The sequence below is a fragment of the Phoca vitulina genome, unplaced genomic scaffold (assembly GCF_004348235.1).
Source record: "Phoca vitulina isolate PV1807 unplaced genomic scaffold, GSC_HSeal_1.0 scaffold3, whole genome shotgun sequence".
NCBI classification, from domain to species: domain Eukaryota; kingdom Metazoa; phylum Chordata; class Mammalia; order Carnivora; family Phocidae; genus Phoca; species Phoca vitulina.
This window is the reverse complement of record NW_022589706.1, coordinates 83,292,660-83,312,343: the sequence shown is the minus strand read 5'-3', so window position 1 is coordinate 83,312,343 and position 19,684 is coordinate 83,292,660. Positions and strand designations below refer to the sequence as shown.

The 19,684-nt window shown below is 39.0% G+C and overlaps 1 protein-coding gene across 3 annotated transcripts in view; it reads left to right on the top strand.

Moving 5' to 3' along the window:
* Positions 1-19,684, top strand: part of LEF1 (lymphoid enhancer binding factor 1) — a 118,034-nt gene that overhangs the window by 67,860 nt on the left and 30,490 nt on the right. For all 3 annotated transcript variants that reach the window (XM_032400971.1, XM_032400972.1, XM_032400973.1), the window contains exon 4: positions 14,223-14,355. In XM_032400971.1, the coding sequence (XP_032256862.1) occupies positions 14,223-14,355 (133 nt within the window). The remainder of the gene's footprint in view (positions 1-14,222; positions 14,356-19,684) is intronic.

The window sequence follows — 19,684 nt, the reverse complement described above, 5'->3', positions numbered from 1 at the left end:
AAAAGAGGCAAAAAAAAAAAAAATTCAAGGAGGAAATTTCCTATTCACAATAAATGGTACAAAATAGAGTTTATCTTTGATTTTATGTTTGCAGAAGTATCCTTTTTCACCAGCAGAGAATAGCTATTACCATCTTTGCTGCTATGATTTCCCTGTTGCCATAGAATGCTTCTCTTTCATAATATATAAGTAGAATTAAGAGTCTTTTAAAAGGTCTTTACATTTTGCTTCCTCTCTTTTATACCATTGAAACAAATGTTTTCAAGGAAAGTTTTCTATTCTAGTTTGACTTACTTGGGGGCTTTAAGATGAATCAGAATGTGCAAAGTTACATAAAACCTAATTTGTGTAATCTACTGTATTTGTCATTTAAGTTTTCTGCCTCCATTCTGCCTCAACTCATTTCAGGATTTTATTTTTAAATCCAAAACAAAAGGTTCTTTTTCCTTGACTCATACAAGTATATCCTACGAATAGTGATGTCTACGGCATCATTTTCACTCAAGATAAGCTGTGGGGTTTTTTTTCAGGCAGTATATTCTGACGTGACATGGAAAAGATGGGTACCTATCAAGGAATGAGTTGATCATTAACTTGTAATGAATCTGTAAATGTGTATCAGGTGTTTTTAAAAGTAATCTGAGCTGACTGACAAGCTGAAGAAGTTATATATAACTGCTATGCAGTAAAACCATTTATTCAGAAGGCTCACTCTAACCTATGAAAGATAGATATCATCTAGTTATTTATTTTGTGCCGTTATATGAAATGTTAGGGTTTTGTGCTCCTACCATGTAAATACTTGGTTTTCAGCTTTGCTTGGCCCTGAGTATGGGGTATCGAGGTCGAGTGTTTACCAGCGCCTCCACTAAACTTCTCGGATTTCCAGTTCCCTTATCTCTAAGTTTCCTTTTCCAAAAGGAACTTTTCTCTGTCAACATGCCTACTTTTTTGTTGTTGTTCAAGTCAAATTGGAGTATAGTAGGGAAGGGGCAATCTTAGGTAAAGCAGACCTACCTGACAGAAATATAATGTGAGTCGCAAATGCAAGTGATATGTATAATTCTAAATTTTCTAGTAGCCACGTGAAAAAAGTAAAGAGAAAGAGGTAAAATTAATTGTAGTAATGACTTTATTTAATGCAATATAGCCGAAATGTTATTTCAACCTGTAGTCAGTATTAAAAAAGAGATACTAAGATTTTTTACATTCTTCCTTTCACATTGTTTGAAATTCAGTGTGTATTTCACATGTACAGCCCTTATGGCCACATTTCAAGGGCTCAAAAGCTAGTGACTAATGGCTACTGTATTGGACAGCACAGCTCTATAGGATAGCTTTAGTGCTTATATTACAGAGCAAATACCACATTTATTTATTCATAGAAAATGACTTGAATTTCCTAATAAACCAGCTCAGTTAGAGTTTTAGTGTTAGTAGCTGAATGCAAAATTATTTATTTATTGTATTTTTCTTTTCATCTCTGGAAGACTCTTAAGTAAAATCTGTAGAAAAATGAGGATCCCCACAGACATAAATGTTACTCCTTTCACTTTTTAAAACACCCAATTTTTTTGTTTTTGCTTTTGTTGTTGTTGTTGTTTTTTTTTTTTTTTTTAGAGAGAGTGAGAGCGGGGCGTCGGGGGGTTGGGTCAGGGCGGGGGGAGGGAGAGAATCCCAAGCAGGCTCCATGCCCAGTGCAGAGACCCATGCAGGGCTCAATACTATGACCCTGAGATCATGACCTGAGCCGAAGCCAAGAGTTGGATGCTCAACCGACTGAGCCACCCAGGAGCCCCTAAAACACCCAGTTTTAACAGAGGATCTTTTTACACTTCAGGCATTTATTAAAATCAGAGATAGCTTGCTGGGGCAAAATTGGCACAGAAGCCTTCTTATTACTGTTTTGTAAATGCTTCACACCTGATCTTAAAAATCAGTTTTATTTAAAATAAGGCAGATTCTTTGCATAGTTACTTAAGTGTGAAAGGTGCCTTTCCAATGTGAAATTATTAGGTTTAAGTCTGTTGCCTTTGCCGCTGTAGATTGTGCACCATGCATTTGCAGTCTGAACATATAAATAGCTCATCTACACTACCCCTCTTGGTAGCTGTGGGACTTCCCTGATCTTGACCCCATGCAGGCTCCAGTCACCCCTCACCCCAAGGGGAGAGCTACATTCATCCAGTTTCTTGGGCCACAGACATTCTTCCTGTCCCATTGAACATACTGAGTGCCACAGGGAGATCTCCCAGCCCTCTGAAACTGGGTAATAGGTGCTGCTGTGGTGGCCATGGGAAGACTTGCCTTCCCTTCAGGTATGCCATCCCTGGGCAGTGGATTGAGAGAGCCTTTTTAACCAACATGTGCCCAGACCAGCACCAGAAAACTTGATTGAATCTTTTCAGGAATAATGGCCGATAAGGTTCAGAGGAGAATGTCTGGGAATTCATTCACTCCAAAGCAATGCACTCCCTCTCTTGTTCTGGAGCTCCTGGAGAGGCCTCATTCTGTCCTTTGCTATTGCCCATTGTCATCACACAGCCTTGTCACTGGGTTACAGAGGGAGATGTAGCCTGCCGCCTCTGCTCTGAGCTCCTTGTGGCTAGACAGAGAAGGCTCTTGCTGCTGACTTCTCACCCAGCTTCACGGACTTGTTTATCTTCCATTATTTCCCAGTGACCTACACAAATACTACCTTGGACAAGCTGATGAAACTCCAGCTTATTAATGATAATATTATACAGTGATTGCTAAAGCTCTTCTCTCTTGGAAAATAGCAGCAAAATCTAGAGTCCATAGGCTTTCTACTCCCCTATGCATACTGCAGCCTCCTGCCATAATCCACTGATGTGTGATTGTATTTGTGTATAAAAACATCTATACATAGCTTTCATCAGATCAGTGTCTGTGATCCAGAAAATGTTATGAGCCATTGGAATCTTGCCCTACCCCATGTCCTTCCACTGTAAAATTTTACATACATGGGGTGCCCTGGGTGGCACAGTCAGTTAAGCCTCTGACTCTTGGTTTCGGCTGGGGTCGTGACCTCAGGGTCGGGAGATCGAGCCCCGAGTCAGGCTCCCTGCTAAGCACACAATCTGCTTGAGACTCTCTGCCCCTCCTCCACACTCGTATTTTCTCTCTCTCGCTCTCAAATAAAATAAATGAATCTTAAAAAAAAATTTACACACACACGTGCACCCCATGGCACCTACACTCGTGCAGCCAGTAGTCCAGGCGGGCTCATCCTCCTCCCCATCCTGCCTCCTTAGCATCTAGTGATCCTTTCTTTCACTTAGGCCTTTATTTGACTTCTGAATTCACCACTGTATGGCCTTATTTGTCATATTTCACCACTAGCACAGTAAATCTCAAACCTGTTTGTTTTGTTCTTTGTTAATCTTGAATGACTCCAGTTCTTTCTCTTCATTTTCAAAGGACCATCTTCACATGGACAAAGGACAGTCTTTAATACAAAAAATAAATGCACGCAGTCAGGGGATTAGGGATGTTGTAAAGGTATGATACCAATCAAATAATAGGGTGTGGCAACTTTACGTAATTAGAAGTCATTTTCCCTTTTACTCTGATCATCTCACAGCTTCCAGCCTCAACCCCAGTCCCTCTATGTAGAGACTCCGGTTACTGAAAATTGTAGGTCCTCTTTTGGCCCCCAGAATGAATTATTCCCTTTTGTTGCCATTCTTTTTAGCCATTCACAGTGAAAAGTTCAGCTCTTTGGGATAAAATAACTCTGTATTTGATCCACATTCAAACATCACAGGCTAGCCTGTGTGACCTGGGGCAAAACTTAGCCTGTCTGAGCCTTGGTGTGTGTCCTCATTTGAAAATGAGGAAATAAATTTGAGCACAAATGTAAAAGCATCGCTCATAGTTTCTAGAATATAGTAAATACTCAGTGAATGTCCCTTCTCTTGTCTTTCTCACTCAAGCATCCAGGTTTTAGCTGTTGCAACCTATACTTTCTCTCTTTTTAATGATCTTTCCTTGATCATTTCACTTCTGCCATGTTTGTTTCATACAGCATTTAGTGCATTATTAATGATTAATAAATGGTAAGACAATTATATGACTCTTTAGTCACCCTAAGGGTGAGATAATTAAGTTACAATAAAGCTATATAACCTTATAGAAGAGTTGCATTTAAATATAAAAAGGATTTTTCTAAAAGTTTACTTAAAAGGTAAATGATTGGCCAAAATCTGACCTGTTGATATTGGAGAGAAAACCAAATCTCTTTTTAAAATTTCCTCAAAATAAATTTATTTACACCCTCAACTCTGTTTAGTGATTGCCCTTTTCCATTTCTTAAGCCGTGACCCTGTAGTTAATGTAGAACTTCCCTTGCACATAGTTCTCCCTCATGTCCCTGGTATTAGGAGGAAGAAAGGGGAGGATGTGCTAATCCTAACTCTTGTCCCTTCCCTGCTGAACTGCAACACCTGTCAATTCTGATATGTGTGAGTAACATACTCTTGACATTGTGGCTCCTGGATTAAAAAAGGGAGGGAGGGAGGGAAAGAAAGAAAGACACAAAACTAACTGAACCTCAGAACTTTACAGTGTAATCAAAATAACTATAACACCAGATAATGTTTGTAAAGGCACTTCATTTTTATCTGCTGAAAATTAATTGGTGATAATGTTTTGTAAACAAGAGGAAAAATGAGGTTAAATGGGTTATCTTTGTCTTAACGGATGATACAGCCTTGGCAGCACCCTGAGCTTATCCTAGCTGCCCCTCCAGCCTCTCTCACTTTCACTGGTCACTTGAGCAAAGAAAGATTATGAGGTAGGCCTGGCATGGTCACGTGAGCCCTTAAAAAGCAGAAAGATTTCTCCACTGCATAGAAGAGGAAGTCAGATTCAAAATAAAAGCATTTGGGGCGCCTGGGTGGCTCAGTCAGTTAAGCTACTGCCTTCAGCTAAGATCCTGATCCTAGGGTCCTGGGATCGAGCCCCGCATCGGGCTCCCTGCTCAGCGGGAAGCCTGCGTCTCCCTCTCCCACTCCCCCTGCTTGTGCGCACGCTCTCTCTCTCTGTCAAATAAATAAATAAAATCCTGAAAAAAAAATTTTTTTTTTGATGCATCATTACTGGCTTGAAGATGGAGGGGGTACTTGTCAGGGAAGGTGAGTGGTCCCCACCTGACAACTTGCAAGGAAATGGGGACAACAACAAGGAACTGAAGTCTACTAAATACAAAAGTGAGCTTGCAAATCTGCAGACAGGAGTTCAGCCCAGCCTGAACTGTGATAGCCTGAGCAGAGAACCCAGTCACACCATGCTGGAACCCTGCCCCATGGAAACTATGAGATAATAAATTGTGATATGTCACGCTGCTGATAACTTTGTGATAATTTTTTATGCAGCAATAGAAAATGCAAGGATCAATCCCTGTTTAAAATGTAAGGGTATGAATTCTTTCTTGAAAGGAGTTGACTTCCTAGTGTTGAAATGCCTCATTCAGACAATCAGTTATAGGAAATAGGTATTGACTGTCTCTGCTTTGCTGGGACCTGCACTAGACGCTGGGGATAGGTCACCAAAGTATGACCTCTAGTGAGAGAAAACAGATGCACAAACAAACAGTAACAGTACAGTGTGACAAATACATAAAGAGTCAGGTCCTAGGGGCTGTAAGTACAGTGCAGACAGTGAGTGTAACTGGAGGGACTTGAAGAAGGCTTCTTAGCACCAAAGGGTACAAATCCATATTCCCAGCTACTGTATATCTAGAATCCCTTTGAAGAAAATAATTCAAAATTGATGAAAGAGCACAAGTCTGGGGTTTTACACTGATACAATTAAGGGAGTCAAAGGAGTTTAAAATTTTCTAAATATAATTTAAAAGGATGTGGCATACATTATTTTTGTTTGCTTTTCAAATTTCTCTTGATTTGGTACATTTAGAGTACTAGCAAATAGGAGCTTGGTATATCACAAAAACATTCCATATTTATAACCCATAAATCAATTTCTCTCTGAATTCAACTTAATTGAAATAATACTCTTCAATTTATTAGCCTCCATTGTCTATAATCAACGACTATTTCTGTAGTATTCTTTACTATAAGCGGCAGTTCTCCAAGTGTCGTCTGTAGGCCCTTGCTACTCCCTGAGATAGTTTGATACATAAGGTCAAAACTCTTCTCACGATGACACTAATACATTATTTGTCTTTTCCACTGTGTTGACGTTTGCAATGATGGTGCAGAAGCAATGGTGGGTACAACTAGTACTTGTAATCATTGAATTCTGTACCACAACACCCTCCCATGGGGAAAAAAAATGACAGTGTCACCTTAGAATATCCTGATGAAGCAGTAAAAATTACTAATTTTATTAAATCTTGACCCTTGACCACATACCTGACAAACTATGGTTCTTCCAACTTTGGTATTTGGCAGGCAGATGAGCAAGGTGAGTCTCTCTTTAGTGAAAATAATTGACTGTTGCCAGTGATAGAATTTGAGCTTTTGAGCAAGAATTGGAATTTTAGAAAACTTGTATCCACTACTATGGGCCAGAGAGCTTCCCAAATCCTTAAAGCTTTTCTAATGAGATCAGTGATGATATTAATGAATGTGATTTTTATATTATGTAACAAAATATGTCAACTCAGTTAAACCAGTATTTTCCAAGTAACCAATGCATGATGTTACAAAATCATGCATGGTTAAATTCAAAATTCAAGATAGATCAGTGGATTTTAATGTAGGAGTAGGAAAAGTATACTGATATGGCTTTGACTCTACATTGCAACTAGCCTCTTTTAAGATTTTATTTTTTAGTAATCTCTACATCCAACGTGGGGCTCAAACTTATAACCCCAAGATCAAGAGTCACCTTTCCACCAACTAAGCCAGCCAGGAGCCCTAACATTGCAACTAGCCTTTAGGAAATTACCACTTGTCAAGTTTTGGTATAGTATCAAAGAAGTTCCACAATAATCTGAAAAAAAATTACTAAAATAATCCTCCCCTTTCAACAACACATCTGTGTGAGGTTGGATTTTCTTCATGTACTTCAACCAAAATAACATAACAAAATGGTATTTGAATGCAAAAGCAGATAAGAGAATCCAGTTGTCTTCTGTTAAACCAGATGCTAAAGAGATTTGCAAAAAAATGTAAAACAATGCCACCCTTATTTTTTTGTTTAGAAAATGGTCTCTTTTCATAAGAATGCTTTTTACGTTAACATGCAACAAACATAGGTTTGTTGTTTTTAAATGAATTCATAAATATTTTTAAATTTCTCATTTTAATTTCTAACGTGATAAGTATTGTTAAACCCACACAAACAACAACTCAGTGGGATCCTCAGGGTGCCTGGGTGGCTCAGTCGTTAAGTGTCTGCCTTCCACTCGGGTCATGATCCCACGGTCCTGGGATCAAGCCCCACATCGGGCTCCCTGCTCAGCTGGGAGTCTGCTTCTCCCTCTCCCACTCCCCCTGCTTGTGTTCCGTCTCTCGCTCTTGCTGTCTCTCTTTCAAATAAATAAATAAAATATTATTAAAAAAAAAAAAGAGTGTTAAGTGCCCTGAAAGCAAAAAGTTTGAGAACTGCTGCTATAAGAGATTTTTCAAATGAATGAACTGAGATTGTATTGCCTATTAAATCATATTCTAGAAGGGGAAACAAAGCAAGCACATAGAAAACCTGTGTGTACATGTCTGCCACAGCAAGGTCTAAACTCTAAAGTTTACTGTGTTGTAGAGGTGAGCAGTTTGAACTTTTGGGAGCCAGAGTAATTCGTTTATTGGGCCTTTTTTTCCTTTCTTCTTTCCTTTATCCATTCCACAAGTATTTATTGAACATATATAATATTCCAGGATCTGATGTTTTATTTGCATTGTTCAGTAATCCTCACCTTAATTGTGTGAGGTATTATTTCCACCCATTTTACATATGAGGAAACCGAGATTCTGTAGAATTAAGTGAATTACCTAAGCATAGCAACTAAGTGGATATGAATTGTTTGGGATCTGAACTCTGTGCCTCCACTGCCCATGTACTTGGATATTAAACTATATGAGTACTCATCCCTTCCACTTGGAAACCAGAGGATGGCAGGACTGTCCGCTTTTGGGTCCTTGGGATATAAGCTGTGGACTCGAGAGTCACCACCTTGGGTTCCAGTCCTTTCTCTGCTACTTCACATCCTCTGTGATCTTGTACCGATTACTTACCCTCTCAGAAGCTCGGTTTTCTTCTCGATAAAACAGAAATTATAACACGTAACTTAGGGGTGATTTCAGGATGGCGTGATGTAATGTGTGGAAATCATCACCGTAAAGAGAACTAAAAAACAGTGGGTACAGACCTGCTGGTGACATCAGGGTTCTCCAGGTGGACAGTGGTTCCTGTCCAGATGCTTGATGGCAGTGGAACCCATGGTAGGCCATCCCCACCTGGCAGAGCAGTTTGGGGCAGAGGTGGGGAGAGGAGCTGAGGAGCGAGCAGTGTGGGACAGGAACAGCAGGGACTTGGGTGTCAAGCTCATGCCAGCACAAGTCCTCTCTCAGCTAATTATTACTTAGCTCTCTGTCCGAAAGAACTTCGCCTTCTCATCCATAAATGTAGAAGTGATACTGCCCACGTATGTGGATGAGTGCCAGAGAATATAAAGGCATGGCCATAATGACTAGCACTTACTGGGTGTCTAATCCATATTAATTCCTTTCCCAATGACACGTTCCTTCCGCTCTTAGGAAGACATTCTGGGTGTCCAGTGGAGACCATCCCTTTGCCTCCAGACTTAGACTCAGAATATTTGTCCTGCAAACCTTAGAATCGATCAGTTCCTGCTCAGGAAGTCTTCAGACCCTAGGCTCTAATTGTTACCTTAAAAAGCTGCTACATCATAGCTGGTAGCGGTCTTAGATTTGAAGGCCACATCAGACCAGAATCAGGTATTTAGCCTTGGTGGATCTTAGGAGATTTCCAGTACGAAATATTACTTTTGAGGTCTAGTTGGTACAAGGATCATATCTTTTTGGAGTAAATTAAATCTGTTCCTCTTTGTGGGAAGGCTTGAGAAGCTCAGATTCTCAGAAGAGGAGGGGAAGACACAATATAAAATTACATGGCTTCTATTTCATGAGTACCAAATTTCCTAAGAGTTGGATAAAAAGTAAAATGGCACCATAAAAATTGAGGCTAGATGAAATTCCTCATCTCAGTAAGTTGGTGGAGTGTTAATATTCCCTGGATTTGGTTATTACTGGGAGGATTATTGATAAAATGCACAGCCAATTGAAAGGGAACTCAGGGCCTTTATGCACAGCCAGATCCTGCACTGCGGGTTTAGTTGAAATCTGGAGATGTGCAGGATGGGGACTCGCTACTAGACCAGCAGGTTTCTCCCCCAATTACTGCACTTACCAGCAGGCCCGCGGCCTTAGCCAGGAGGGCGCTGAACCACTTTCTAGCCCTGCCCAGAACCACATCCTCGGAGGCTGACAACACTCATGACAGCTTGAGTTACTGCCAGTGGTGAGTGGGTCATTTCTGGGAACAGTTCTTCGGGGGTGGCTCTCAGGATCCCTAAGTGGCACCCACTTCGTGTCCACAGGAGGTGTGGGTTTTATTGGCTGTGATGCCAAAGAGGTCCTTACCTGCAGGGACCAGCCTGGATGGCAGCCAAGCTAGCTTCCTTGGAATGTTTTCCCGCCCTGGAGAGAAAGGCGCCAGTTGAGTCTCTGCAGCTCTGACCACTTCTACTGAGGTGCCTCTTTGTCTGATGAGATTCCTGTGCCTGGGACAGAGACCACACAGTCATTTCATCGATGTCACATACTGTCAGGTATGGCCCACATGGTCAACTCAGTGTCCAAGATTTTATGAACTTGGCTCTTCAGGGAGGCTGCATGGTGTGCTGGTAATGAATGTGGTCTTCAGAACTAGACTTTCTGTATCTGAACCTAGCTTTGCCACTTACTAGCTCTGTGCCTTTGGGAAAGTTACTTGACTTCTCCATGCCTCAGTTTCCTCATCTGTAAAAGGAGAATAATAATAGTACCTGCCTCAAAGGCACTATAAAATGCTTAGCACACACTAAGCACTTGGTGTTAGTTGCTATAATAATTCTGCGCTATGTGGGTAGGATGGCCTGATGATTTTTCAAGCTTGGGAAAAGATTGCAGGCTTCCTACTGAATAGCCGTGTGTGGGTGCTGAGTGTAGGTGAGTCTTCTAGCATCTCCCCCCCCCCCCCCCCCTTATATTTTCTATCCCTTTTCGAGTGCCTGCTCTTTCCATCTTTCTTACTTTTCCCTTTGCTCACCTGCCTGAGATTAAGTAGTTGGAAGAGCAGGGTCTGTGGCCTGGCTCAGCCACTTACTGCCATGTGAGCTTAGGTAAGTTTCTGAACCTCTCTGAGCAGCAGTGGAGGATTTGGGATGTCTTAAGGCTGCCAGGTATTGCATAAAGGTGGAATAATAGTGGGTGCTATTACCCTGGGATAATGAAACAGGGGACATACGTTGGGAATACTTCATGATCCTGCACTGGAAGCTAGGACTTTACTGTGAGTGTACCTGTGTACCAATGACTGCACCTGTGAATGTACTTGGTTGTATGTATGAATGGAAAAAGAATCAACGTGATTTTTACCCTTCCTCTCTCCCTTACGGGGAGATGTGTAGTAGGGAAAAGCACGAGAACGGGAGTCAGGAGCCTTGGGTTCTGTTAAGGGAGATACTGGGTGTCCAGTAGCCAACACAGAGTAGGAGCCAAAAAGATGGTATTTCTCAACTACTTGATTCCACGGTGGTGAGCCACCTCAGAGGTTTTCATTCCTGTTTTATTCACAGTGACCCTGTATCACTGGAGTTGCGTCGTGAGCAAGGCTGTGTTGTTAGAAGTGCTGACGGTGGTCGTGGCTTGATCGTCCATTTCCTGGTGACCTCTGTTTCTCAGCTTCCTGTCTTAGAAAATAAGAATCTTAAACTAAATGAAATTTTGGTTTCTTACAGCTTTAATGGGATATGAAGGCATATAGTTAGAGATACACTGTCTCTCCTGTCACCCAGTTCCTTTTCTTCATAGTACTTGATGCCATCTCTTTGTTTTGGTTTGGTTTTTGGTGTTTTACATACTTATTCTTTGTCTCCAATACTCCTGTCCCACTTCCAGGCCCCTAGAAAGGAAGCTGCATGAGAATAGGGACCTTGTCTAGTTTGACCTTCAGTGCGGGAAGAGTGCTTGGCACGTTTTCAGTGTTTAATAAATATACACATATGCCCTTATCTACAGGTATAATCATGCATTATACTATAATTCCATACATTTGTCCATGGTGGTCAATTGGTTGTTCCTCCCCTACTCCCCACCACAACATATACCACACTGCTACTTGGAGATTAAAGGACTAGAATTAAGAATGGTTATATTGTCTGTCATAAAAATTGAACAAAGTAGCAGTGCCTGGGTTCTTGCCTTTTGTGTGCATATAATATCAAAGGACAGTAACTCCTGATATCAGAGGAAGCCCACATTTTAGGGCTGTGGCCACTTGGCCACGTGACGGTGATGGTGATATGTGTGTAGCATAGGGTTGGTTACATTTATATACATAGTGGAGGTGGTCGGCAGGATGCAAAATATAAACCTCAGAATTGTGCTCACACATATTATTGAGATTTCATATTGCTTTTATTATTTGGCCACAAAAATGGACATAATCCTTGTTGGCTTTAACACACCTACTAGTACTGCTTTCAGTATCCATCTTGCAAAATATAAGACAAGGCCAGAGCTTAAATTAAAATCCTCAGCTTCTTATCTCCTTCCCACAGGAAAGCAAATCTGTGTTGAAAACCGTAAAATTAAGAGGAGAGCAAGGATAGCATAATTTAGCAAAAATTCATGGCACCAGATTCTGAGCTATATGACTGGAGGGATAGGTCAGACATTAAGAAGATGCTGCCTGCTAATGCAGGTTCCTTAAGGTGGTGCTCTGGAAATAAGAAAGGCATGCAAAATATATATATATATATATATATATATATATATATATATATATATATATATATATTTCTAGAAGGTTTCTGCAATGCTTACTCTTTATAAGCACTCTAAGAAAATACCTTTGTAGATTGCTTGGCAATTATGCTTCTTATGAGACTTTTGAAATGAAACTCAAAGCAGTTTAGTGGAGTTGAAATATATTCATTATAGCATTTGGGTGTTGAGATTTTTGTTTCCATTTTAAAAAGGGTTTGTAATAATATCCTCCTATCTCTGCATCCACCCCCACCTCCTCTAGCATTCTAAATTCCTTATATTTAAGAAGCTCATTCTGTATATTTGGCAAACTGCATCATTAACACTTGAAAAGCAATGAAACATTTTTTTAACCTTTTACACATTTATATGCATAGATGTCTGTGCTGAGGTATGTAGAGAAAAGGCATGGGGCTCTGATAATGGCGCTCTGTTTAATAAATGCCCAGGGCTATATGAGCTGTGCAAGTTCTGCCATTAGAGAGGAGCTGATCATTACAAAACAGGGAAAATTTAGTATGGAAACTATATCATTGTCTAAAAATGGGTGATTTTTTCCCCCTTCCTTTTTTTTTTTTTTAATAAGTTTTTTTGGGTAGAGGTTGTAATGATAGGGTGTAGAGAATTAATATTACTAGCTGTAAAGAGAATTAAGTGTTACTAGGATAATTGTTCTTAATTTTCCCGAGGGTAGTCCTACCCATTGGAGCAACATACTTTTTATATCTAATTTGTAAAGAAAAAAAAAATCAAATTTAAATTAGCATGTATGTCGTAGGTGCCACCACCATACACAACACTTGTGTTACAGGGCCCTCAGCCATTCAGATATGGACCTACATTTTAAGCAGTTTATACTGTGCAGATGTCAAGTACTTCCTCAATTTCTTTTTTAATACAGATATTTGCTTCTGGAGAAACAGATTTCACAAGCATTTTAGTTTATAGCACAGTAAAAATCTCACTAATTCAAACTAATTATGGGGAAGACATGTCTGCTAGTTAGTGAATATTCAAAATTCATTGTATTTTATTCCTCTTAAATTCACAATTACTTATTACTGTAGTGTTTGTAAATAGAGATCTTCCTGGGACTGCTGTAATTCGTAGATGAGTTTAAAATCAGATATATATTTTGCATGTTTATAATTGTGTTGAGTTTACTTTCTTTTTGGGGGGAAGGGGTATAGAATTTATAAAAAACAATCTCCCTAATCAGGTTAAACTGCCTGAGTCTTGTTTACATTACTTGATTTGCTTAGCAACCACTTTTGGGGGGTAGAAGAGAGAAAAAAATTCAACTTTAACCAAATAAAGAGACCCAGATTTCAAATTGATAAAGTCCAAAAAATAACCTGACCCTTTAAAAAGTATTATTGTTAGGTAATTTTAGACTTCCAAATTCAATAATAAAATTTGTTTTTTAAATTTATATAAGACATATAAAATGTCAAAATACATAAAATGTTAACAATTTAAAGTGTTCTTACAAGCCATATTTCATATTATGCAGTTAAACTCAAGATTAGAAATTCCCTTTTATCATTTAAGACTTCTGGAAACTAGAGAACCTGAAGATGAACTGAGTAATGCTAAAGCATAATGGATGGTCATGTTTGATTGACAAAGCTATAAGACGTGGAAAAAAAAAGTGCTGTAACATGGTTCTTAAAGATGTACAACTATAGAATTACAAATTCTATAAACTAAGGGGATATCAGTACAGCAAATTTATATTTATCGGGTTGTTTATTGGTAATATTTATTCATTCATTTGTTCATTGAAGAGTTGAGTGCCTTTTTATTGCCAGACATATGTAATGAATAAAAAGAGCTTATGAAACATTTGTAACTTTTGCTTCAGTAACTCCTGGTTGAACATAACCTGAGGAGATAATTCAAAAAGAAGTGTAAATATGTACATACAGAAATTCATGTCCTATGAAATAATTGTAATCAACCTAAATCTCCAAAGGACACTGATTAAATAACTGATAGTCTCTTGAGGGGATATTCATGTACTTGAGGAGTACTTAACATGGAAAAATTCTGAAGATGTAATGAGGTCAGAGATGATTCTTGGGTTATGCCGATGTCCAGCTACTGCTACTGCGTGGCTTTCTCTTTGGGAGAGGAGACAGGAGCTGGGCGTTGCTATTAACCATTGACCTTGTGGTTACTTTGCAGTCAAATAAGGTGCCTGTGGTGCAGCCATCGCACGCGGTTCATCCTCTCACCCCCCTCATCACGTACAGCGACGAGCACTTTTCTCCAGGATCACACCCCCCACACCTCCCATCAGATGTCAACTCCAAACAAGGTGAGAGACCCTGCCTCCTTAGGCCTTTCTCAATAAGTGAGGAGCCACATCTCATCAGTCCAATGCCTTTTCAGGTGTCTTTGCTCTATGTCACTGTGTGGATCGAAATGTATTTGTAGGAGATGAGGAATTAACTTGATAGCAGTTTTTTATAAGCCCACAAGAATTTGTTGTTGCCTCTCTTATTTCTCAGGATTAAAAAAAAGAAGAAGAAGAAATAAAGGGGTTATTTTCGAAGTGACAGCTTTAAAAATCTAGGATCCACAGTGTAAACCAGTATGTTGTACAGATACACTAAAAATTCAGTCCTCGGTGCCCCCTACAGTCTTCAGTTATTGCATGTACAAAGTGTTGATGGTAGTGTTAGAAAAATGTTAGAAAGGGGACAAAATAGGAGATTTTTACTTCAGATGTTATCTTTTTAAGTCTTTTGTGATTTCTTTTCATTTTGGTCCTTACGTTTTATCCTCTTTTTGTTATTTGCCAGCACCAACTTAGATATAATAATAAAGTACAAAACCATCTCTGTTTAAAGTCAAAGTAACATGAATCCTATTTTACTTCTCTTCATTATTACTCAGTTCTGCTGCTTTATCATTTATAGAAGAACATACAGCATAAGAGGTCTAAAAAATCAAAATGCCCAGTTTCTCTAACCTGATGGGTATGAGTGTGGGCTGGTTGTAGGACTCAGAGCTCAGGTTCTCTAAGCCTTCTGGTTCATTCTGCTTAGAGCACACTTTGAGGATAAATTTGCAGGATGGCCTTTTTTCTTTCCAGGTGCATACACACTTGGACCTCAACAGGATCTTTAGAAGTTCAAAATAAAAGATCCTACAGAACCATGTGAAGGCAGAGAATGTAAAGGTGTAAAAATGCTACCACCAGCATTTCACCCTTTTGTCCAGCCCAATCGTTGACCCACAGTGGACAATAAAATTTTTAAGTGTAAAAAAAGAGTGGAGTTCAGAGGCTGGGTGTTTTTTCCCACTACTATGAGCTCTTGTAGGTTAAATCTGTAATGCCTTCATTTCCATCCATTGTTAAAACAGACAGCTTATTTGAGGACTTAGTCACTGTTGGACTTTGGCTTGAGTGAAACTATGTACCTTTACCTAGGGAAGGTAATAATCACCTATGCAGATGTGTCCCGGTTTGCCTCTGTTTTATTCCTCATTTCCAATCCTTCCTCTACTTCCCTTTTATCGAGGACCTCCAAAGAGTAAGAAACATCCAAGACAGATCGGAGGACATATGGTGAGAAAGGGAACTAAGATAATGTATTTTAGGAAGAAGATGGAGTTTAAGAGGGAAGATCATGACCTTGGTCATGGTGATTTCAAGTGCCTTATAGATATCTGGAGGGAGAGAAGGGGTAGATAATTTATGGGTCACCATCCCAGAGCAATATCTGAGCTAGAGATACATATCTGGGAACCTTCAAAGCTGTAGATGACAGTTAAAGATAGATATAAAAGCCTCAAACCAGCTATTAGCAAAAAGAATTTGAGTGTTTTTTTACCTGTTTTTAAACTATTTATTTAATAATTGCATAGTGCTTACTATGTCCTAGACCCTGTTTTAAGCACTTTGAAACAAACTTATTTTAAACAATAACACATGATGGTTCAGTAGTTTTTTCTTTCAAGAATTCTAGGACGGTTCTATTTTTAAAAAGACAAGTTTTTGACTAGCTACCAATTACATTTATATTTTCTCTTCTGTTTCCATCTCTTCTGCTGCCCTACCTTGTTTTGCCTTACTAATTGTAATTTATATCATTGCTTCTCAAAAAAAATTTTTTTTTTAATTTTTAAACTCTAGAACTAGAGAAAGAACAAGGGGGCATGATCAGAAAACTGCATAGTCTTTGAAGTCCTTATTTTGGCCTAAAAATTTGTGTGATTGTTGCATTCTACTCCATACACTGTGTTTGTCTTAATTACTGTTAATTTGTGTTAATTAGTGTTTTTAATTACTTTTTTGTAAACAAAGACTTTACATACCTTGTCACCATTTATCTCTGGGGATATGTAAACTTTGGTTTGAAAAGAACTAATTTACATGATTTTGGGTTTATATCATTCCACTTGGTCATATTCATCACCAAAAAATAAATAAAAAGCTCACTAGGTCTCTTGCTTTTACTCTCTTTCTCTCATACTGCCGGCCTTTTTAGTTATATTATGTAGCTAAACTAGTTAGAATGTGGTGGTACTGAGGTCAGAGTTACTAATTTCAAAGTTCCTAGGAGGCTGGTTAGTTTTATTTAAAAAAAAAAAAAAAAAAAACAGTATCATGTCCATACTCTAACGGTAGATAGAACTATCGAATAAATATAAACCGTTTGTCAGCAGAACTCATTCTCATTTGTAGGAAAATAACTAGGGTAATTTCACAGTAGGCAGCACATTCATTTTTACCTTCCTCCCTGTGTGTTGGTGTGAGGTATGTGTGTGGGTGCAGGAAAGGGAGAGGAAGCTAATGCCAGTCATTTTCTTCTCATTATATCTGGTAAAAATGTTAAAAAGAGATTTGGGGAAATACTAGGTTTATATACCTGTTTAAGTCTTTGTATTACCCACTGTATCCTTATAAATAACCACAAACACTCACATAGCACTTTTCTGTATTACATGTATTCATGCATTTATTCCTCACAACAATCCCTATTCCATTTTTATACTGATTTTAAAGAACAATAACAATTAAGTAGCTTCCTCAAAGATATGTAGCTTGTGGGTGGCAGAATTGAAGATCCATACAAGTCTGACTCCAGAATCATTTCATCCATAATTATCAAAGTTACTTATAAAAGCTTAAAAATCGTTAAGGCTGTGCTGTGTCTGGCCTCTAGTACATAGTGAGTATTCAATAAATACTAGTTAAATGAGTGATATGAAACGTGTCTTCACTAGCCTAGCAGTTGGTGGAGAGGCACACACTTCTGGGATCTTACCGTAACAATAGGCTATATAAAAAACACAGATCCATTTTCTGCTTGTGTAATGACCCTAAGAAGCCACATCATGTACTCTTGTATATACATGCAAGTATATACGTGCAAAATGCTTGGCAATATTGACCCAGAATGAAGAATGGGTCTGTTTAAACACTTTTAATTCGCTTGTTCATTTGTTCAGTCATTCAGAAGTCTTTATTGAGAACCTCCTCTGGAGACAACCGTAGTTGGATACCTAGATTGGTAAAACAACGTCTCTTTTTTCCAAGCAGTATATAAGCTCATGCAGGAAATCATTTGCACAAACTAACTATAAAACAAAATGAAGAACATCTTAAGTACCATGTTAAAAGTACAAATAAAACATTGTAGTTTCAAACAGGGAAGAAGGATTTCTCAGAGCTATAAACATTAGAGCGGTGTATTTGAAATGGGGGTAGGAATTTATTTAATAGAAACCGTCAAACTAAATACCAGCATAGAACTAGAATATAGCAGGTGGTAAGTAAATGTAGTTTCCTCTTTCCTCCTTTGAGCCGTAAACCCAAATCCAGCTGGTTTGTACTGTGTTCAGTTGCATCAGTCCTGCTCCTACACAGAATCACTGCTGCAGGGTTTCCAGGCTTACATGGAACATGGACGAGAGTGGAGAGCAAGATTTTAGGCTTGTCTGCATAGATATGTGATTGCAAGCAAGTTACCTGTCTGTATCCCAGTGATGAAATTCCAGGAAAATACGTATTTTCTATGTACCCGAACAGGATGCCTGAGTAATCACTTAATCATTGCAGACCGTGGTTTCCCTATTTGCAAAACAAAGGGATTAAAGTAGACAGTTCTGGTAGTCTGTGACCTGTAGTCATGATTTTCAAGCTCAAATTTCCACAGTTTCCAAAGTTCTTCTGAGTTAGTCTGGTTTTTTTGTTTGTTTGTTTTAAACTGAGCAGTCCCCCTGCAGACCCTGAGGTTTGGGGAGGTTTCTGAATCTCAAAGGTAGGGGGGGCAGCAAGTTGGCCCAGTGATTCTGACATGTCAAGAATCATCATTGTAGGCTCCACTAGATTCACCCCTACTGCCCAAACCTCCCCAGACCCAAGAAAAAAAAATCCCAGAGTATGAAATTTGGGGTCTGCTGTGACCCCAAAGTAGTGGCACTTCTAGCCAAAAAGTCGGGGGGGGGGGGGATTTGAGACAATCTTTTAAAACCAGCAAAACGAGATAATCTCATGTAAGCTCTCTATTGAGGATTAAAAACCTTCTTCCTACCTGCTTCCTATAAGAGTTGAGTAATAATTTGTCCTAACTTCAGAGTTGAATTGACACCAACTTTGAAGGCCACACTTCTTAAGTCATTCCCATATGTTCAAAACCTTAAATATCTTATAAGACCCAAATGAAACCCATAGGCATTTTAAACAGTAAAAAAACAGAATAAAGAACATCTTTCATATGCTCACCTGATTCCACATATTGGTCAGTATACAACCATTGAATGCATACTCTGGGTGTTAAACCTGGAAATGCATGCTCATATATGGAAGTGGCCTTTTTAGGCCAGATTAGCTATATAAAGAAACTTTTGTGGCTTTTTTCTAATCAGAATCACTTTCCCCCCAAATGCATGGAATCTAAGTTTTTATATTTTGCATTTTTATGCATGTGTCCCTTTTCTGTACCCAAGGTAAAATATGCCAGTTTGATGTTTATTCCTAAAACATTCTTACTGCTGTTTTCAAAATTTTTTGCCTAAACAAAGAGATGTCATATGGGACTAGGATTAGGTATAATCTTTAGGTGGTTTTTACAGTTATAGGGCAGTGTGCCCCCGGGGAGTGTGAGCTCAAGAAACAATTTGGTGGCATTCTCATTTTCTGTGGAATACAACTAATCCAGAACAGCTTGACCTTGGAGCCCAGAGGACTCAACTTGATGAAGAGCTTAGTTGGAGCTGAAGTGGCAGAGACCAGATGAATCATATCAAATGTGACCATTATGGGGCTGAAGATGATTCCTAATTAATCTTTGATCCTCTGAGGTATCACATTTCCCAAATCTATGTGTCCATAAGGGAGCCAATGAAAATAAGAAAGTGGCAATTTACCTAATCCTTGAGCACCATGGCAGGCCATCTACTTATGAAGGCTGTCATTTTCCATTCTACACAAGACAATTGTCTACCATTTTCTTAACCAAAGTGGAATAATGAGGGCAAACTAAATAATTTAAAAATCTTACTATGGTCACTGTTTTACCAGCAGCCTATTTACTCTTTTAAGAGTTCCTCAAGATGTCCTATTTAGGACCTATTTTTTCAGATTTTGAAATCTTGAGAAAGGCTAACAGACTGACTGCAATTAAATGCATCCA